The 19,406-nt window shown below is 38.6% G+C and overlaps 1 protein-coding gene across 1 annotated transcript in view; it reads left to right on the top strand.

Moving 5' to 3' along the window:
• Window positions 1-19,406, top strand: part of Rb1cc1 (RB1 inducible coiled-coil 1) — a 60,291-nt gene that overhangs the window by 4,648 nt on the left and 36,237 nt on the right. The window contains exons 2-5 of the mRNA XM_021222022.1: window positions 9,023-9,132; window positions 11,090-11,204; window positions 15,184-15,310; window positions 15,477-15,647. Of these exons, the coding sequence (XP_021077681.1) occupies window positions 11,134-11,204; window positions 15,184-15,310; window positions 15,477-15,647 (369 nt within the window). The 5' untranslated portion in view covers window positions 9,023-9,132; window positions 11,090-11,133. The remainder of the gene's footprint in view (window positions 1-9,022; window positions 9,133-11,089; window positions 11,205-15,183; window positions 15,311-15,476; window positions 15,648-19,406) is intronic.

Here is a 19,406-nt window from a genome sequence, read left to right as displayed (position 1 = left end):
CTTCAGACACTCCAGAAGAGGGAGTCAGATCTTGTTACGGATGGTTATGAGCCACCATGTGGTTGCTGGGATTTGAACTCCGGACCTTAAGAGCAGTCAAGTGCTCTTAACCACTGAGCCATCTCACCAGCCCCCTGAATTCCATTTCTGATTTAAAAGTATTTCTGTTCTGTTTTGGTCACAGGCATGTTATATTACCTGAGCATGCTTATCTAGTGTCAGAGAAGGCAAACACTTAGATATGAACCTTTATGAAACAGGTTTTCTTTGTGAAGAAGATGGCTGTCCTACTGTTTTCTCCTGGTGGCTATATATGGGGTGCATCTGATTTGCAGAGGCTCACACCCAGTTCTTGGTCTAGGCCACCTAAAAGGGGGTACATCTGATTTGCAGAGACCAACACTCAGTTCGTTTTTTTTTTTTTTTTTTTTAAGATTTATTTATTTTATGTATATGAGTACTTTGTAGCTGTATAGATGGTTGTGAGCCTTCAAGTGGTTGTTGGGAATTGAATTTAGCACTTCAGCTTGCTCAGTCCCTGCTTGCTCTGGCCCAAAGATTTATTTATTATTATAAACAAGTACACTGTAGCTGTCTTCAGATGCATCAGAAGAGGGTGTCAGATCTCATTACAGGTGGTTGTAAGACACCATGTTGTTGCTGGGATTTGAACTCAGGACCTTTGGAATAGCAGTCAGTGTTCTTACCCTCTGAGCCACCTCACCAGCCGTGACACCCAATTCTTGGTCTGGGCCACCCATATTGCTTTTGTGGTGAATGTTATTTTCATTGATGCAGAAACCAGTCATCATCACTCAGAGTGGTAGAATTGCTAAGAATTGCAGTTTGCAGAATTAGAAACGAGATAAAATTACTTCAAATTGCTTTTCTCTGTGAGGTCTTTAGTTTGCTTTCTTTAGTAACATCCAGATTTTGTGCTCTATTAAACTTGAAAGCAACTTGAAAGTATTTATATTCCTAGCACCTAGTACCACGCCTGGATTATTTAGATCTCCCCCACTTCCATCCTCACCCCATGTATCGGGAGTCTTGAGTGTTTACTTTGAAAATCTTGAAAACCTTGAAATGTAAGAAAGCTAATTCTGATGTTTCAGTAGTTTAGAAAGTTGATGGTAAGGCTAGAGTGGTGGGCCTTATTATCACAGTGGTAATTTTTCAAGAGGAATTTTTAAATTACCTCAGTTGAAAAGTTGGCTAGACAGTTAATTTTGAAACAAATTCTCACTATGAAGCTTTGGCTGGCTTGGAACTTGTTATGTAGACCAGTCTGGCCTCTGTCTCTGGGATTTTACTACCTGTGCATCCTTTGGGCTGGGATTAAAGGTGTGCAGGTGTGTACTACCACACCTGACAAAGCAAGATGAATTTTTTTCTGAGATGATTTCTGGTTATTTTATATAAACATGGAAGTCAAGCATCACCCATATATTCTGTATAATATAATGGGATCATTTTTAATTTAAAAATTTTTGTTTTACATTGTTTTATATGGCATTGGATACCCTGGAATTGGAGTTGTGGAGAGTTGGGAATTGCCATATGGATGCTGGGAACATTGAAAGAACAAGTGTTCTTAGCAGCTAAGCCATCTATCCAGCTCTTCCCTCCATCATTTATAGCCAACTAAATGGGAAGGACCACCTAAATTGCTCGGCTACACACCCGGCTCAGAAATAATGTTAGGACCATACTTGAACTTTAAAAATTTAGATAAGCAGAGATAGGAGGAGGGGTTTTTACCTGGCCTGGAAATGCAAAGTGTTCATATAGTTTTCTTCATGTGTGGGATCCTTTGATGATAATTCTGGAAAAAGGAACTGGGGTGAATTATGAAGCTATTAAACATTGAATCTTAATACCCACCACCTTTAGTGATTTTTTTTTTTTTAAATACATTCCAGGGTACTGTAAAGGATTCTGATGTACATTATTGCTCTCCTCCTTACCAACTCTGTAAATGTATCATTTTCAGTTTGAAGATCATAAATGGAGATGCTAAAGTTACTGAGTCCCAGTGAAGTAGATAGAATCTTAAATAGAGATAAATCTTGTTCCAAACACTCCCTTTCTAGGTTAATTATGTGTCAGAGTTGTCAAGTTCACATATGTATTGGGGTTGCTAACTAAAGGAAGTAAGTGGGATCATGTAGGGTTACCTTCTCTGGAATTGCCTTTTCACTTATTTTGCAGAGTGGTTCCGTGAAAAGGAAGAAAAACCTGCCTTGAAGAAAGCAGGGTTTAGGTAAACATTATAGTACATGAATGGTAGCTTCAGAGAAGGCAGGGAAAGACAATGAGAAGCAGAATTTGAGGCCACCTGGTAGGAGTGTTGAAGGAGTGGAATAGAAAGGTAAAAGAGAATTTGCAGTCTAAAGGTTCTGCCATGACGTCCTAAAAGAAAAGATGGACAGATTTAACAGAAATGAGTTTGGATACCAGGAGAATGATAGTTTGGTTTTTTGTTTGTTTGTTTGTTTGTTTGTTTAAAGATTTATTTATTTATTATATTTAAGTACACTGTAGCTGACTTCAGACACTCCAGAAGANGGCGTCAGATCTTGTTACAGATGGTTGTGAGCCACCATGTGGTTGCTGGGATTTGAACTTCGGACCTTTGGAAGAGCAGTCGGGTGCTCTTACCTACTGAGCCATCTCACCAGCCCCAAGAATGATAGTTTTGTGTACAATAAAATGAAAGTAAAGATTTAAAGGAAAAGCACCAAATTGAAAATTGAACTTTTTGGCTGAGTATGGAGTTCAGCAGTTTATGTGGTCTTGTTTTTTTGTTTTTATTGTTTTAGACAGGGTCTCATGTAGCTCAGCTTGGCCTTAAACTCACTGAGAATAACCTTGAAATTATGAAGTTATGATTATCTTGTCTCCAGTTCCCAAGTGTTGTGGTTACTGGGGTATGCCATACCTACCTGGCTTATACAATGTTTGGGAGTGATCCCAGAGATCGCTCTATACTCATCTGGGCAAGCTCTTTACACAGTCAACCTCTTGAAGGCAGTCACACTGTGAGGCTCAGGTGTACTTCTGTGTCTCAAGTGCTAAGATTCTTGACATGCACAACCATGCACAACTGTCTCTACCAGTGAGAATACACTGGACTCAATCCTCAAAACAAGGAACGAAAAAAAGAATACATTTAGACATGTTTTAACAGTAGGATTTGCAGTTGGAAAGATTTTACATTAGCCAGTACTATTTCTGAGTATGAGACAGGTCTGAATTGTTACTGACATTAACTGATGGTGTTTTCATACATGTGGAAGTTTGTATAATTCTACTACATATGAAGATTATTTCTTGGGAAATAGGTCTTTTATTAAATGAAAGAACTGGTAGATGAACCCAGTCAAGGTCATATAGTAGGTCATATAGAGGTCATATAGAGCTTGACTATAGGTTTTCTGAGTCATCCGTTCTTATTCTATCTCCCTAAAGATACAAATTAGAGGAGTAAATATGAGTGACCATTTAGGGAGACAAGGTGGAACAGAACAACATAGTGAATTTCAGGACAGCTAGGGCTACATAGAGACCCTATCTCATCAAGCAAGCAAACACTCCCCCCACCCCCACCCCCCAAAAAATCAAGCAGCAGGTGTAGCAGCATACACTTAATAGCATCCTTAGAAGACAGAGTCAGGGGTGTGAGAATTGAATTTGAGACTACCCTGAGATTCTAAAAACAGACAAGCAGTTCTTAGTTTGTGCATTTTTAGTACACAGTGCAGGTTAAGTCTCTTTAAGAGTTAAACAAATTTATATTCCTGCCAGTAGAGTAGGTATGGTGGGTGGTACAGACCACAAAGACAGGAGGATTAGGGGTTCAAAGTCAGCCTTCCTGGAGTACATGAGACTGACTCTTTTCTGTCTCAAGACAAAAAAGACAAGAAAGGGGAAGAAACAAGAATGAGGGAAAAAGCCAATGTGTGTTGTTTGTTACCTTTTCAACACTTAATAGTTAGTGGCAATCTGAATGCTAAAAAACTGTCTTGTAGCCATCTTAGTTCTCATTTTTAAGTTTAGTATGCACATCCTGATAGTTTTTTTTTTTTTAAATACTATTTTTGTTTTGAGAAGATTTGGCTGTGTAGTCAGGCCATCCCCATACTCCGGAATATTTGGATTCCTGTATGCTGGGGGGTCACACAAGGTGCTACTACTATCATTTGAAAAAAACAAACAACAACAAAAAAAAACCCCTTTTCTCTCCATTTGAAATTCTAAAATTCACTAGGTTTAAGCATGACTGACATGTTTTGATATTTCTCTCTAGTGTTTTCTCAGTGAAATCGAATTTTGTCTTATGGACTAGAAACTAATGACAAGACTTAGGCAGGTGGTCAATAAATAGGAGTTGGGGTGCCGAAGAGATGGCTCATTAGTTAAGAGCACTTGTTACATTTCTAGAGGATACTCAGGTGATTCTTAGCACCCACATGTAGGCTCAGAGCCATCTGTGACTCCAAGGGGATCTGACACAGCTTCTGCTCTCTGAAGGCACCTGGCATGTCTGTGATAATGCAGGCAAAACACCTATAACAAGATAAAAATAAGTTTTTATAAAAAATGAGTAGGTATGGTGCTACATCCTTGAACTTTGACCTCAGGCAAGAGTACTGAGAGTTTAGAAGTAGAGATAAAAAGTAGTAGGCCCACAGTGTGCTATTACTATATACACTCGGAGTCTGCCAGCTATAACTCCCAGCAATGCATTCTAGATGTGATTCGTTTACAAACATTTACACTCTAGTAGATTAAAACACACAGGCTGTGTGTCAGGTGAACATTACACCATTTGAACATTACACTATTTAGATTCAGGACTTGCTACTGAGATTTGGGTATTCATGGGATCATTTCCCCAAGAATAAAGAAAAAAGATGACTATTTTTTTTTATGCTAGTTCTGAAAATTAAATGCAACAAACAAGCTTAGTTCATAGAAGCAACTCATGGAATTAAGGATTTTTACATAAATTAAGGGCAGATGTATAAAATGAATTATGATCAATCCCAAAGTTACAAGTTAGTAAGAGCATTAACTCTGAACTTTGTGTGTGTGTGTGTGTGTGTGTGTGTGTGTGTGTGTGTACGCGCTGAGGTCAGAGGATAGTGTCCTCTCTCTCACCATGTGGCTCTGCTGCTATAGGTGGCTGCTGGTGCATTTACTTTCTGAGCTATCTTACCAGGCTGGAGTTGTTTTAGGAGTTAGTTATGTGAGGTTTAAGTTTTGGTAATGGGCCCAGTGAGGATAAACTTAGTTTCTAATTGGAGTTGGTTTTATATATGCAGATTTTTGGTTTTGGTTAACTGAAGAACTTGTTGTGGGCTTACAGTTTGAGAGGGTGAGACCATAGCAGAGAGCATGACAGCAGGCAGCCATGCATGGCACCAGAACTTTACATTCTAGTTTACAAGCCTGAGCTCGAAAGTTGCCATTTTTAAAAATGATACCTTCTTTGTGTGGATTCTTGTCTTTTCCTTCTTAGGATAACATTTGCATACCTCCTTTCTTGATATTTAGTCATTTTATATGTTGAGAGTTGTTTTTTATATAAAAATTTTAAAAAGATTTATTTATGCCGGGCACGGTGGCGCACGCCTTTAATCCCAGCCCTAATCCCAGCCCTCCGGAGGCAGAGGCAGGCGGATTTCTGAGTTCGAGGCCAGCCTGGTCTACAAAGTGAGTTCCAGGACAATCAGGGCTACACAGAGAAACCCTGCCTCGAAAAAAGATTTATTTATGTATTATATATAAGTACACAGTAGCTGTCTTTAGACACACCAAAAAGGGCATCAGATCTCATTGCAAATGGTTGTGAGCCCTGTGGCACATTAAGATGTTCTAAGCATATGTGATTGGGGTATTATTTTGCTTTAGACTTTTAAGTTCAGCAACTTTTAATAGCCCCCTTAGAAACAACAATGCTGAATGTTCAGTGAGTTTACCCAATTCTAAAGTTAGAAAAGACTCTGAAAACTGCCTCTACTCTGGAGACAGACTGCAAGCATAGTGATTCACAGACCCTCACTCCCAACTCCTGATGAGCACCTTATGTGGAATAGCTCACAAACTTAGGAAAGCACTATACTTAACTACAACCTTTATTTTAATAAAGGATGCAAATTAAAATCAGACTGTTGCTCATAGAGCTGAAACCCTGAGGCTTCAGAAGTCTTCCTGCTCACTTTCTGAATTACTCAAAACAGCATACTTTTCCTTTTTCTGTCATGTTTTAAGCATGTTCTCCCTAGCATTTTGGAGTTCACTTTTCTAGTTCTGTGGCTACTTGTCTGCCTTGTAGCTGACTTCCATGCTAGGTTAGCTTAAATGGCTTAGCCTTTTTCTTTCCTCCCTCTCCCAAGCAACTTCTGACATTTACTTGCTGCTGTGAGATTTTTTTTTCCCCCTTTTTAAAAAAGAGAGGGTAAGTAGGAATTAGAACTTGGAAAGGAGCCAGGTTTGGAGACTGAGAATCTTCTCTTGCTGTCCTCTTCAGTCTGCAATGCTTACTGGTGTCAGGACGTCTTCAGTTCCTTTAGTCATCGGTTATTTGAAGCCCATTAGATGTCAGTTCCCTGGGGCCTAGAGATTATTTGATAGATGGTGAAGGCAGAAATCAGACCTTTTCAGATGAGGATGGTTCTTCACCACAAAGGTACACAGAGCTGTTTTGCAGCCTTGCTTTTATTTATGCTATGAAAAATACATATCCTGGAAAGGGTTATAGTCACTGTTGATATTAACATTTCTAGAGTAATCTCCCTCATAACCCTGTAGTTGAACTAGGACATTGGCAAGCATTCTACTACTGAGCTGCATTCCTCTGAAAATATTTTGTTTTGTTTTGTTTTGCTTTTTTGTTGTTGTTGTTGTTGTCGGGTTTTTTTTGTTTTTGTTTTTGTTTTTTAAGACAGGGTTTCTCCGTAGCCCTGGCTGTCCTGGAACTCACTCTGTAGACCAGGCTGGCCTGGAACACAGAAATCCACCTGTCTCTGCCTCCCAAGTGCTGGAATTAAAGGAATGCGCCACCATGCCCAGCTCTTTGTTTTGTTTTTAAATAGTACTAGATACTGAATTTAAGACCTTGCTGTGCTGAAATTGGAAGTGTGTAAGTGCCAACTTTCCTAGTTCCAGATGCTATTTGGTTGAAATTATGTAGCAAACTGACTTGGGTTCAGCCTTTGGAATTTTTATTTGTTGTGTTTCTAACTCTAAGCAGGCTAAATACCTTTTGAATCTTCATTTGCAAATAGAAAAAAGCAGTAATATTACCTTACATGTTGTGATAAATGATGCAGTGTATATAAAGCTATTTAGTATAATGATTGTAACAGTCTCTTGATGAGAGCAGTGATTGCTAACTTTCTGTACCATGCATGTTCTTGGATGTGACAACAAATATAGGTGGAGCCTTATGTGGCTTGGTTTCTCTGTTGTTCTTGGGCAGGGCTTTGTTAGCTGCAGTTATTTGGTGTGAGGAGAATGAGGGTGCAAATTCAAGAGGGGAGCTTCTGAGAAAAGCTGCCAGTCTTGGAACTTGGAATTCTCAGTAGTAATCCTAAATGACTCCTCATAGCTGCCAATCAATGGGTGAAAGCACAGGCTTCCATAGCTAAGTAGCTCAGGGGATGCTTCTCAATATATCTTTAGTAGTTTCTAGACTGTGTGTGTGTGTGTGTGTGTGTGTGTGTGTGTGTGTGTGTGTGTGTGTAGCCTTGCCTAATCTTTAATTAAGATGGCCCTAACTGGAGTTTTTTGTTGTTGTTGTTGTTGTTGTTGTTTTGTTTTTTTATTCCCCCTAGTGATTGAAGTTTACAGTAGTTTAGAGGCTATGTTTATCCTGGTCATTGCATTCTTGTACTCTTAGTATAGTGCTTGATGTGTTTAGTGGGTATCTTAGAAAGTTGTGGTTTTTTTTTTTTGTTTTTTTTTGTTTTTTTTTGTTTTTTTTATTGCTGTGAAGAGAGACCATGTCTGAGGCAACTTTTATAAAGGAAAACATTTAATTGGGGCCGACATATAGTTTCAGAGGATTATTCCATTATCATCATGACAGGAAGCATGGAAGCTTGCAGGCAGACATGGTGCTGGGAGCCCAGATTTCTATTATTTTAATCTGTAGGCAGCAGAAGGAGACTGCCACACTGGTCAGAGCTTGAGAATAGGAGACCTCTAAGCCCACCCCACCACAGTGACACACTTCCTCCACCTAGACCACATCTACTCCAACAAGGCCACACCTCCCAGTTGTGCCAGTCCCTGTGGGCCAAACATTCAAACACAAGAAACTAGGGGCCAAACCACTACAGTAGGGAATCTGTGAATGAGTAACAAACTTATTGGCAGTCAAAGATGGCATGGAATATAAAGAAGTGAATTATTACAGGAGAGGATATGATAACAGTGTAAATGGATATATGGCCTGAGGAATATAGCTTGGTAAAGGCAGCAAGTTTGTAATATACTCTAGTAACTGAAATACTTGAATGTTCAAGTCAGGACTAGTGATGTGTCCTGGTAATCCCAGTGCTTGGACCATGGCAAGAACTAGTTTAAGGCTAGTTTGGACTGAGTAATGAGACTATTTCTCAACATCAAACAAACCAACCAAAATTGAGTGTTTTGATTTAGCAGTTTTACTTCTTAAAGATCAGACTTTTAGAAATAATTCTGAATACAAAAAATGAATGTATTCTGTGACATTAATAAGTAAAATTGTGTAGCCTGGAAGGGAAATACTTTGTTAGGCATTAGTACTTTAGGCTATGAAGCATTCATGATAATTTGGTGACTATTGTCTTTAGTGAAGCATTATAGGTCTACATTACAGTTGTGGATTCAGTAAATATGCAGGCAGAAAAACTGGACCAGGTAGAGAACTATTATTATAGATGACAGTTTTAAAGGAAAAGAATGATTAACATTGTGTTGTTTTGACATTGAATTATTTCTCTATAATGGCTTTGAAATTTCTCTTTTTCAGTTCTTTGAGTTTCACCAGTAATGCCACTCAGTTGCCAATATCAAGCAAGCGCATATAAGACACTTGTGACCTTTTAAGAAAAGTAGTAGTTCTCTTCACAGTATCTGGCGGTAAGTCATACTTAAACCCTTATAACTGTGCTTTGGTCCATTGACATCATAGTTTTAAAACCTTTATTTACCTTTTCTTACATGAAAGTTTTATTTTATGACTCAGAAGGGAAGAACATAAACCATGCTAATCTCAGAGGTTAGGTTTTTTTGTTTGTTTGTTTTGTTTGTTTGTTTGTTTGTTTGTTTGTTTTCTCGAGACAGGGTTTCTCTGTGTAGTCCTGGCTGTCCCAGAACTCACTATGTAGACCAGGCTGGCCTCTGCCTCCCAGGTGCTGGGATTAAAGGCGTGCGCCACCACGCCCAGCCAGAGGTTAGTTTTAATCAATTTCATTTGTCTATAGGATTTCTACCACCTGCTTCTTTAAAAACAAATAAAATAATGAAGGAAAAAAAATAACTAAGATTTTAAAGTCCAGTCGTGGTACTTTATTTTGAAGTGTTCACATATGACTTTTTAAATTGAACAAGTTAATGGCAGAGTATCTTTAAATAATTTCATTTCGAGATCCATATTCAATTTATAGTTGTAGAAGGTAATCTTTTGTTTTTAAGGATATGCTTATTCTTATTTCTGGGTATAAGTGTTTGCCTGCATGTATGTCTGTGCCTGGTGCATTCAGGGGCTAGAAGAGAACATTGGATCTTCTGGAACTAAAATTACTGCTAGCTGTGAGTCACTATGTAAGTGCTGGGTATTGAACCTGGGTCTTATAAGAGCTGCAGTGATCTTAATCACTGGGTCATCTGTCCAGTCCCTGGCTGCTGCCTTTTTGGGGTAGGAAAAGGGTTAAGGTTTTTTGTGGCATAGTCTAGCTCATTACAGAGACAGAATACAGATTAAGCAGCAACCAAGTAGGAGGAAGGTGTGTGTGTGTGTGTGTGTGTGTGTGTGTGTGTGTGTTAGTTATTTCTTTAACTTGAAATCAATAGCTGTTCTCTGTTTCTGGGGAGGGGATGCGCACACAGTTCATGGTGTATATATATTTGGTCCTATATCCTGGAGTGGAGGCAAGCATTGGATGTCATTTGTCTTGCTCTATCTTGTCTTCTGACATATTTTCTTGAGATACAATCCTCCTCTAAACCTGGAGTTAGGTTGGGACCTGCAAGTTGCAGTGAGCTTTCAGTGTTTTCCTCTCACAGTGTTTGGATTATCAGCTTTCCCACGACCTGCCCCACTGTTTATATGGGTCCTTGGGATTTCATCTCTATCCTTTTGATTAAGCAGCGAGTACTTTTGACTTTCTGAAACATCTTCTTAGCCTAATAATGGCCAATTAATTGTATTTTTATTTGCTCCCTGAAACAAGAAGGCAGAGCAGTGCCGTTGGAGTTTTTGTTTTGAGATTAAAATCACTGCTTCTTGTGCTGGCCTGGAATTTAATATGTAGCCCAGGCTGTCTTTGAACTCCAAGCCATCATCCTGCTTCAGCCTCCTGAGTACTGGGATTACAAACAGGTAACTGCCCCTCCCCCGAATACACACACACACACACACACACACACACACACACAGACACACACAGAGTTTTATGTTGTTTACTCTGTTAAGGATTAAATCTAGACTTTTTTTTTTTTTTTTTTTTTGCCTATTGCATGCAGATCAATTATTTTGTTGAATTACTCCTCCAGCCCTCCTCCCCAGGCAATTTTTTATTCAGAGTTTAGAAAACAAGAAAAATTATACACATTACTTTTCTAATGGTAGGCCTCTTTTCTTCCTGCACAAAAGCTGTCTGTACAGTGTAGAACTGTTAATGCTTTTCACTAGCCTCATTCAAAATAAAACAAAACAACACATGAGTTGCTTGCATAGTTCAATGTAGTTATGTTAAAATAAACACAGAGTTTATTTTTTGTTGTTTAGTAAGACTGTTTTATCATAGTGATGAAGGTATTCAACCTTATTCTTGAATAAGAACCTTATTCTTATTCCCTTTGTCTTTTCACTTAGGATCCACTCTGGAGGGTGAGGTATCAGATTCCAGAAAGATCATCATGAAGTTATATGTGTTTCTGGTTAACACTGGAACCACGCTGACATTTGACACTGAACTAACTGTGCAAACGTGAGTTATATTTCACTTATCCTTTGGTTTTCCAACCTAATGAAAAAAAATTACCTTATTTTAAAAAAATATTCTACCATGATAAGGACAAGTGCAGTCTGAATTTAACGCCCAAAGCCCAAGTAGAAATGACAGTTTAACACCTTGTGCTCTTGTAATAGACGTTTGGGGAAATCCCTCTGGGTAGACAGTCTAGCCTAGTTTGGTGAAATTCAAAACAATGACAGTCCCAGCACTCGGGAGGCAGAGGCAGGCGGATTTCTGAGTTCAAGGCCAGCCTGGTCTACAAAGTGAGTTCCAGGTCAGCCAGGGCTATACAGAGAAACCCTGTCTGGAAAAACCAAAAAAACAAAACAAACAAACAAAAAAACCAAAAACCAATGACAGACACTGTCTTCAAGGAGGTAAATCTTCTTCCCAAGGAAAACACTTCCTAAGGAAGCTTTCATGTAACCTCATGTGCACATGTAATCACACACATATGCACACACACAATATACATTTGAATACACCTACAAACATTTTTAAAAACCCTGCTTCTAAAACAGTGTGGGGCTAGGGAGTTGGCTTAGCAACTAAAGACCAGTTGGTGTTGAAGAGAATAAAATTTGAGTTCCATCACCCATGTGGCAGCTCACAACTATCTGTATCTTCAATTTCAGGGAATCCAGTGCCCTCTTTTGACCTCTGCAGCACCAGGCACATATGTAGTACACAGTGAACATAAAAACAATAAAGTCAATAAATCTCATTTTACATAAATAATTAAATTTAAAAACTTACTTAATTCAAGGGAGAAAAGTAACCAATATATATGAGAAGAAGATAGCCAGCTGGGAAGGTTAAACACAAGCTTTGTCCTGTACTAACATTGGAAGTAGACAGAAATCTGAGTTTCAGGACAGTCAGGGATACTTAGTGAAACTTTGTCTCAAAAAACAGCCATATAGTAAATTTCAAATCGTAGTATCATTTTGTTACTCATCATATATAATTGATGATAAAATGCTAAAATTAAATTCTGTAAATTGTGCTTTCTGATTTTTGCTTAACTATGATATTCACAATTTTAAAAGGGTAATTCTAAACTAAAAGTTTGTTAGAGCAGTAGGCATCACTTTGCTATTTTTGCTAATTTTGTATTACATTGTGTGTGTGTGTGTGTGTGTGTGTGTGTGTGTGTGTACCCTTCCACATGCAAAAGATGTGTGAAACCAGAGGACAATTTGTGCAAATCAGGTTCTCTTTATCATCTAGATCTTGGAGATTAAATTCAGGTTATCAAGCTTGACTGTAAAGTAAGTTCCTTTATCTACTGAGCCATCTTGTCCATTTGTTGTTTTTATTCTTGTGTGAATTAAGTCAATGGGTTTGTTTTGCTTATTAATGAGAGAATAAAACAAATGGACTATTTTTACCTAATTTAGTGAAGCTCATTTCTAGTCATTTTCTATTGGGCTAGGATATAAAATATTTGAATATTCTCATAAGCTTATAAAGTATAAAGGTTAGTTCTCAGGGCAAGGAAAAATTAATTTGATTTCTCACAAGAAAAGGAAAGAAATAGTTACATACCACTTTCAAGGCTGTTTACTTTATTGTAACGATTTGACAGCACTGCAGAATAATCTCATATTGAAATTATTACAAATAATTTGAATAATTTCTATTTAGAAAATAGCAGTAAGATAGCTGGAAAGATGGCTCATCAGTTAAGAGCACTGTTGCTCTTGCAGAGGAGCTAGGGTGTGTGAAACTCCAGTTCCAGGGTATCAGATGCCGCCTTCTGGCCTCTGGGCACGAGACACACACACAGACACACGCACACACGTACACACACACACACACACACACACACACACACACACACACGGAAAGCACCGATACACAAACTACACACACACACACACACACACACACACACACACACACGGAAAGCACCGATACACAAACTAAAAAGTTTTTTTGGTTTTTGGTTTTTTTCCCTTCCATGTTCGTTGGCTTTTAGTTTTAAATGGTGCTAAGGTTGGGAGAGGGCTTCATGAGCTTCTGCCTGTCTCTGAGAATCTATAATTAGTTCGTGAGTACTAGAGGCAGAAAGATATTTTCCTTAGTAGTGGCTCTACTAAGTTGCTTATTATACTTCTGTATATAACCCGCTACCCATGCTCTTGAAGTAGCCCCAATTAAACCTTAAAGATCAGCATGAGAGTAGAAGAAAGATGGCAAGTAGCCGGGAAGAGGAAGGAGACTAATGAGAGTACAAGGGAGATAACAGAAAGAGAGAGAATATAAAATGTGGGGAAATGTTGAATGAAACTAATATGTAGTATTAATATGTATAATTAATATGTGCTAATAAAAAGCTTTTTAAAGGGCTGGTGAGATGGCTCAGCAGGTAAGAGCACCCGGCTGCTCTTCCAAAGGTGCAGAGTTCAAATCCCAGCACCCACATGGTGGCTCACAACCATCCTTAACGAGATCTGACTCCCTCTTCTGGAGTGTCTGAAGACAGCTACAGTGTACTTACTTATAATAAATAAATAAATCTTAAAAAAAAAAAAAAAGAAGAAGCTTTTTAAAGCGGGGCATGGTGGTGCACGCCTTTAATTCCAGCACTCAGGAGGCAGAGGCAGGTGGATTTCTGAGTTCAAGGACAGCTGGTCTACAAAGTGAGTTCCAGGATAGCCAGGGCTATACAGAGAAACCCTGTTTCGAAAAAAACCAACCAACCAAACAAACAAAAAAGCTTTTTAAAAAAAGTACTAAAGGACCTGGAGAATTAGCTTTGGAAGTTTTTGCTATGCAAGCATGAGGACTTGAGTTTGGAAGCCCAATGCCTGACGTTTCAATGTGTGCCTGTACCTTCCAGGGGGTAGGGAGGGAAGCAGCAGCCTGCAGAGACAGATGAATCCATAGGCCTTGCTCTACAATCAATCTAGCCAAATACTGAGCTTTAGGTTCAGTAGGAAATCCCATCTCAAAATGTGGGGGAAAGCGATGGAGGAGGACACTCAGCATTAACCTCTCATGTCCACATGCAGGCACTGGTGAACATACCCAGTATATACCAAATACACATAAATGCACAATTATTTAGTTTCATTCATGAACGTTGGTCATGTGTAGATGTGTCATGCCTTACTCTTTCACCCCCATCCTTTTTCCCCCCATTTAGATAGGAGCTTTCATTGAATCCAGAGCTTTCTGATTTGGCTAGCCTGCCTAGCCAGTACATCCCAGGGGTCTGGGATATCCAAATGATCCCGTGCTACCCTAGTGCTGGGGTTACAGACTTGGACCAGCACACTGCCTTTATATGAGTCATGGGAATTTAAACTCAAGTCCTTTTGCTCGTTTAGTTAGCACTTTATCCACCCAACTGTCTTGAATTCACATTTTAAATACATCCATTTTTGGTTTTTTTGGGGGGGGGTTGTTTGTTTGTTTATTTTTTGTTTTGGTTTTTTTGAGAAAGGGTTTCTTTATATATCCCTGGCTGTCCTGGAACTCACTCTGTAGACTAGGCTGGCCTCGAACTTGCCCAGGGTCCTTCTAGAATTTTAACATGTGGCTATAGGATTTTTTTTTTTTAAGCAGTTTTTACATGATTTAGATTTAATGTACTTTCTATAATGTATTGTGAAAATCTTAAACACAAACTCTGTGTTTAAACATGCATATATGTTCGTTTATACCTTTCACCATTATTTAAAACCCAAAAAAGTAATTTTGTATGCCGCCTGTATTTTATGGGTTCACTTTTAGATGTGAAAAACATAGGCATTTAATTCATTTAATTCACAGCCAGTTGATTGTGGTATCTAATTAAAAAAACAGGAAATTTATTACTGTTTTTTGAGAAAAGTCTTAGAATGAGATTCAGTAGCCTTATGGTATGTGTGTGTGTGTGTGTTTTATGAAGTGCTTTTATAAAGGTACTACAAATATGTAAATAACTGGATTTTATTTTTCTAAGTGTGGCTGATCTTAAGCATGCCATTCAAAGCAAATACAAGATTGCTATTCAGCACCAGGTGCTAGTGGTCAATGGAGGAGAATGCATGGCCGCAGATCGAAGAGTGTGTACTTACAGCGCTGGGACGGTAGGTGTCAAAGATCCTCTACTGCATAGTCTGCTTTCTTAGCAGATGGGAGCAGGGACTCTGGTTTTTTTTTTGTTTTTGTTTTTGTTTTTTTTTTTTATTAAGGGCAGTACACAAGTTGATCATTTATAACACATTTTTGTCATTTCTGCATTTTTTGATATAGGACACAAATCCAATTTTTCTTTTTAATAAAGAAATGATCTTATGTGACCGTGCACCTGCTATTCCTAAAACTACCTTTTCAACAGAAAATGACATGGAAATAAAAGTTGAAGAGTCTCTTATGATGCCTGCAGTTTTCCACACTGTTGCTTCAAGGACACAGCTTGCAGTGGTATGATGTAAACAATTCCTTTAACTGATTGCTTCTAAAAGCATTCCAGGCTAGATAGAAGTCAAAAATATGCATAGAAAACATGAAAAATACTCCCTTTACAGGTGTTTGTTTGTTTGTTTGTTTGTTTGTTTTTAATTGTGTGCGTCTGTCAAAGAACAACTAGTGGCAGTAGGTTCTCAATATAGTTTCAGGAATTAACTTGTCTACTTGGTAGTGAGTGCCTTTACCTAGTACCTGTCTCATAGGCCTCTTTATGAAGACAGACTTCTTTATAACATCCTCCTCTACTTAAGTGTAGGGTTGAGGGTTGTGGCTATAGGTTGATCATAGTTTAAGAACATGCATTGTTCTTCTAGAAGACCTGAGTTTGGACCCCAGGATCCATTTTGGGTGATGCACAGCTGTCTGAAATTCCAGCTCAAGGGTATCTGATGTCTCTAACTTCCATAGAACCTGTACTTATTTGGTGTGCACACATACACAATTAAAACTAATAAGAAATCTTTATATTTTATAATATACTAAGTTTTAGATGTGGAAGAAAAATGTTTCTTAGAACCTGTGAAGTAACACAGTTTACATTTTACTTTAAAAGGGTAACATTAGAAAAGTTTCAGTGTTGGTTACTAAAACTTAGGAATACATTTTGGTGTGTTATATAATACTGGACACGAGATTCTTGTGGCAAGAAAACAGGTGGCAACAATCTGCACATTGCAGTCAGGGTGGCACTTTGGTTTATTGGAAGCAGAAGGGAGTGTATGCTGAGGAAGCTGCTGTTCAGCCTAATAGGGAGCCACAGACTTTTATTTGGTTTTCTTGGCGTAGGTTAACCTTTTGATATTTGTCCATATATTTATTAGTCATGAACTTTAAAGATGCTTTTCTTCTTGTCCACAAGCATTCTCACTTTGTGATTGGCTGTTAGTAGGAAGTGACTTAACTCAGGATTGCTGAGTCCATTTTGTTTCTGATGTCATCATGTAGACTTGGAAGTGCTTGAGTCAGCCTGAGACCCTCTTGTTGGTGGCATCAAGGAAAAAATTCAGAGGGATTATACTTATGTATTAAGGATCATACTGTGGGCTGGGTGGTAGTGGCAGCAATGCATACTTTAAATCTCAATACTCAGAAGGCAGAGAAAGGTAGATTTCTGTGAAGCTAGCCTGGATTACAAAGCAAGTTCTAAATTCCAAAACAGCAGTGGCTACACACACAGAGATCCTGTCTTTAAAAAGGGGGAAGGGGGAGGGTGGATGGTGAGATGGCTCAAAGGGCAAGAGCACTGACTGCTCTTCCAAAGGTCCTGAGTTCAAATCCCAGCAACCACATGGTTGCTCATAACCGTCCTTAACAAGATTGGACTCCCTCTTCTGATGCATCTAAAGATAACTACAGTGTATTTACGTATAATAATAAATAAATTTTAAAAAATGAAAAAAGGGGGGGCATGGGTGAGCTGAGATGATGTCTTTATTGTAGATAAAAACATATTAAAAATGAAATAGTTGGGCCTGAGAGATGACTCGGTGGTTGAGAGCACTGGCTGCTCTTCCAGAGGAGCCAGGCTTAATTCCCAGCACCCACATGGCAACACAACTATCTGTAACTCTATCTGACACCCTTGCACATATATACGTGCAGGCAAAACACCAGTGCATATAAAATAAAAGTAAAATTAAATAGTTGAAATGAAAGTAAGGAACATAAATATTGAAATTCAAAATGCCAGTCATTGCTATTCTTTTTTTTCTTTTTTTTTTTCCTTTTTTTTTTTTTGAGACAGGGTTTCTCTGTGTAGTCCTGGCTGTCCTGGAACTCACTTTGTAGACCAGGCTGGCCTCTGCCTCCCGAGTGCTGGGATTAAAGGCATGTGCCACCACACCCGGCTCATTGCTATTCTTAAAACAAGAATAAAGATAGTTTAGAAACTTCTTCATTCTTTGGGGTCTTGTGCACTTTTATGTAGGGGAATTTTTTTTATTACTTTTAAAGATAATTTTTAGATACCTTAGCAGCTTAAGTAACTTACCTTTGTTAAAGGAAATTGGTCAGCTGTTTTCTTACTTGTAGAACTGAGATAAATTTCTCCACTACTGTGCGACTATAGATATTTTCTGAATATTTTGTTGTTGTTGTTGTTGTTGGTTTTTGTAGGGGTGTTTGTGAGTGTGTGTGTGTGTTTCATAATACAGGGTTTCTCTGTTTAGCCCTGTTTGTCTTGGAAGTCCCATTGTAGACTAGGCTGGCCACATTATTCACAGGCATGCATGTGTTTTCTTCTGTGGGGCGAGCCTTAAATCAGAAAGTGATTAATTACCCCAGTAACATTTTGCACCTAAATTTGCACTGCTCTTGTAAGGTCAATATTCTTACCCAGTAATCATAGCAGTTCAGAGAGTTTTCAGCAGGGTCAGAATGTTGGTGTCCCTGACCCCTCTACAGCAGTTGCTTGAAAAGCACCTTCAGTACTATGAGAGTCAGTCAGCAGAGAAGAAGCTTCCTGGTCAGTACTATCTTTTCTTCATTTTCTTGATGAATGTGTGTGCTGTCTTCAGCTGTAGGGTCCTAGAGTCCTACCACAAATTCTCAGGGACAACTAAGAGCAGTGATAACCTGTATTGTGTTTTTGTGGGGGCTGGTCCCCTGGCACACTCCTCCACTGACATCTTAATATACATATCCTATATGCAGTGCTATGTTTTATAATAGTGACTTGCTCTCTTTCTGTCACCTCCCCTGACACACATTGTATGTGTCTAACTATCTGTGTTCCTCATACTTTAATGTTAGTATTACACGTGTGTACCACTATGGTGGCCCACAGTAAAATCTAATTAATTTTTTGGTAGCATTTTGTGAGATTTGTAGCCCTCTCGTTTCTTTCTCTTTTCCCCTCTAGATTGTTATTAAGTAGTTATATTTTTACATTTGCTATTTTTTCCACTTAACTACTTTCCAGCCTTTGGAAAAGTTCTTTCTTTCTTTTGTTTTGTTTTGTTTTGTTTTGTTTTGTTTTGTTTTGTTTTTCAAGACAGGGTTTCTCTGTATAGCCCTGGCTGTCCTGGAACTCACTTTGTGTAGACCAGGCTGGCCTCGAACTCAGAAATTTGCCTGCCTCTGCCTCCCGAGTGCTGGGATTAAAGGCGTGCGCCACCACACCCGGCTTGGAAAATTTCTTAATTTATGTCCATATTCTCTGTACCTTCGTAAGTGGTCTGAACTTCTGAAAGTGGTCACTTTAACAGAGTGTTATTTGTTTTCGGCAGGAGCAGAATTTTTTGTGACAGGGAACTTCTTTTTCTCAGAAATCTCCCACATTGCTTTTTAGTTTGCACTTGATACTTCATTCTTTATAATTAATTGAATTCCAGTCATCCATTTTTTAAAAAATCATTTGACTCTTGAAAGAACCTTGCTGGTGAAGCGTGAAGCGTTGCGTCCCCAACACCTGTACGAAAAGCTGGGAATGATAGCATGTGCTAATCCTAATCCCAGTGACGGGCAGCTGGTAGACAGAAGTGTCACTGAGGCTTGCTGGCCACCATCCCAGCTCTAGGCGCAGACCTTGATACAAAGGAATCAACTGGAAAGTGGTAGGACACCCAGCATCTTCTTAAAGCTTCCATGTTCACACACGTATAACATATACATAGCATAATACATACATAGATATATACACACAAACACACACAGTTTTTTATATTTAAAGACTCCTACTTTACAATTTGAAGATGATAATGTATTTTCAGTTTT

Source organism: Mus pahari, chromosome 22, assembly GCF_900095145.1.
Source record: "Mus pahari chromosome 22, PAHARI_EIJ_v1.1, whole genome shotgun sequence".
Lineage (NCBI taxonomy): Eukaryota > Metazoa > Chordata > Mammalia > Rodentia > Muridae > Mus > Mus pahari.
Note: the sequence above shows the minus strand (reverse complement) of the source record. Positions and strands in the feature narration are given on the sequence as shown.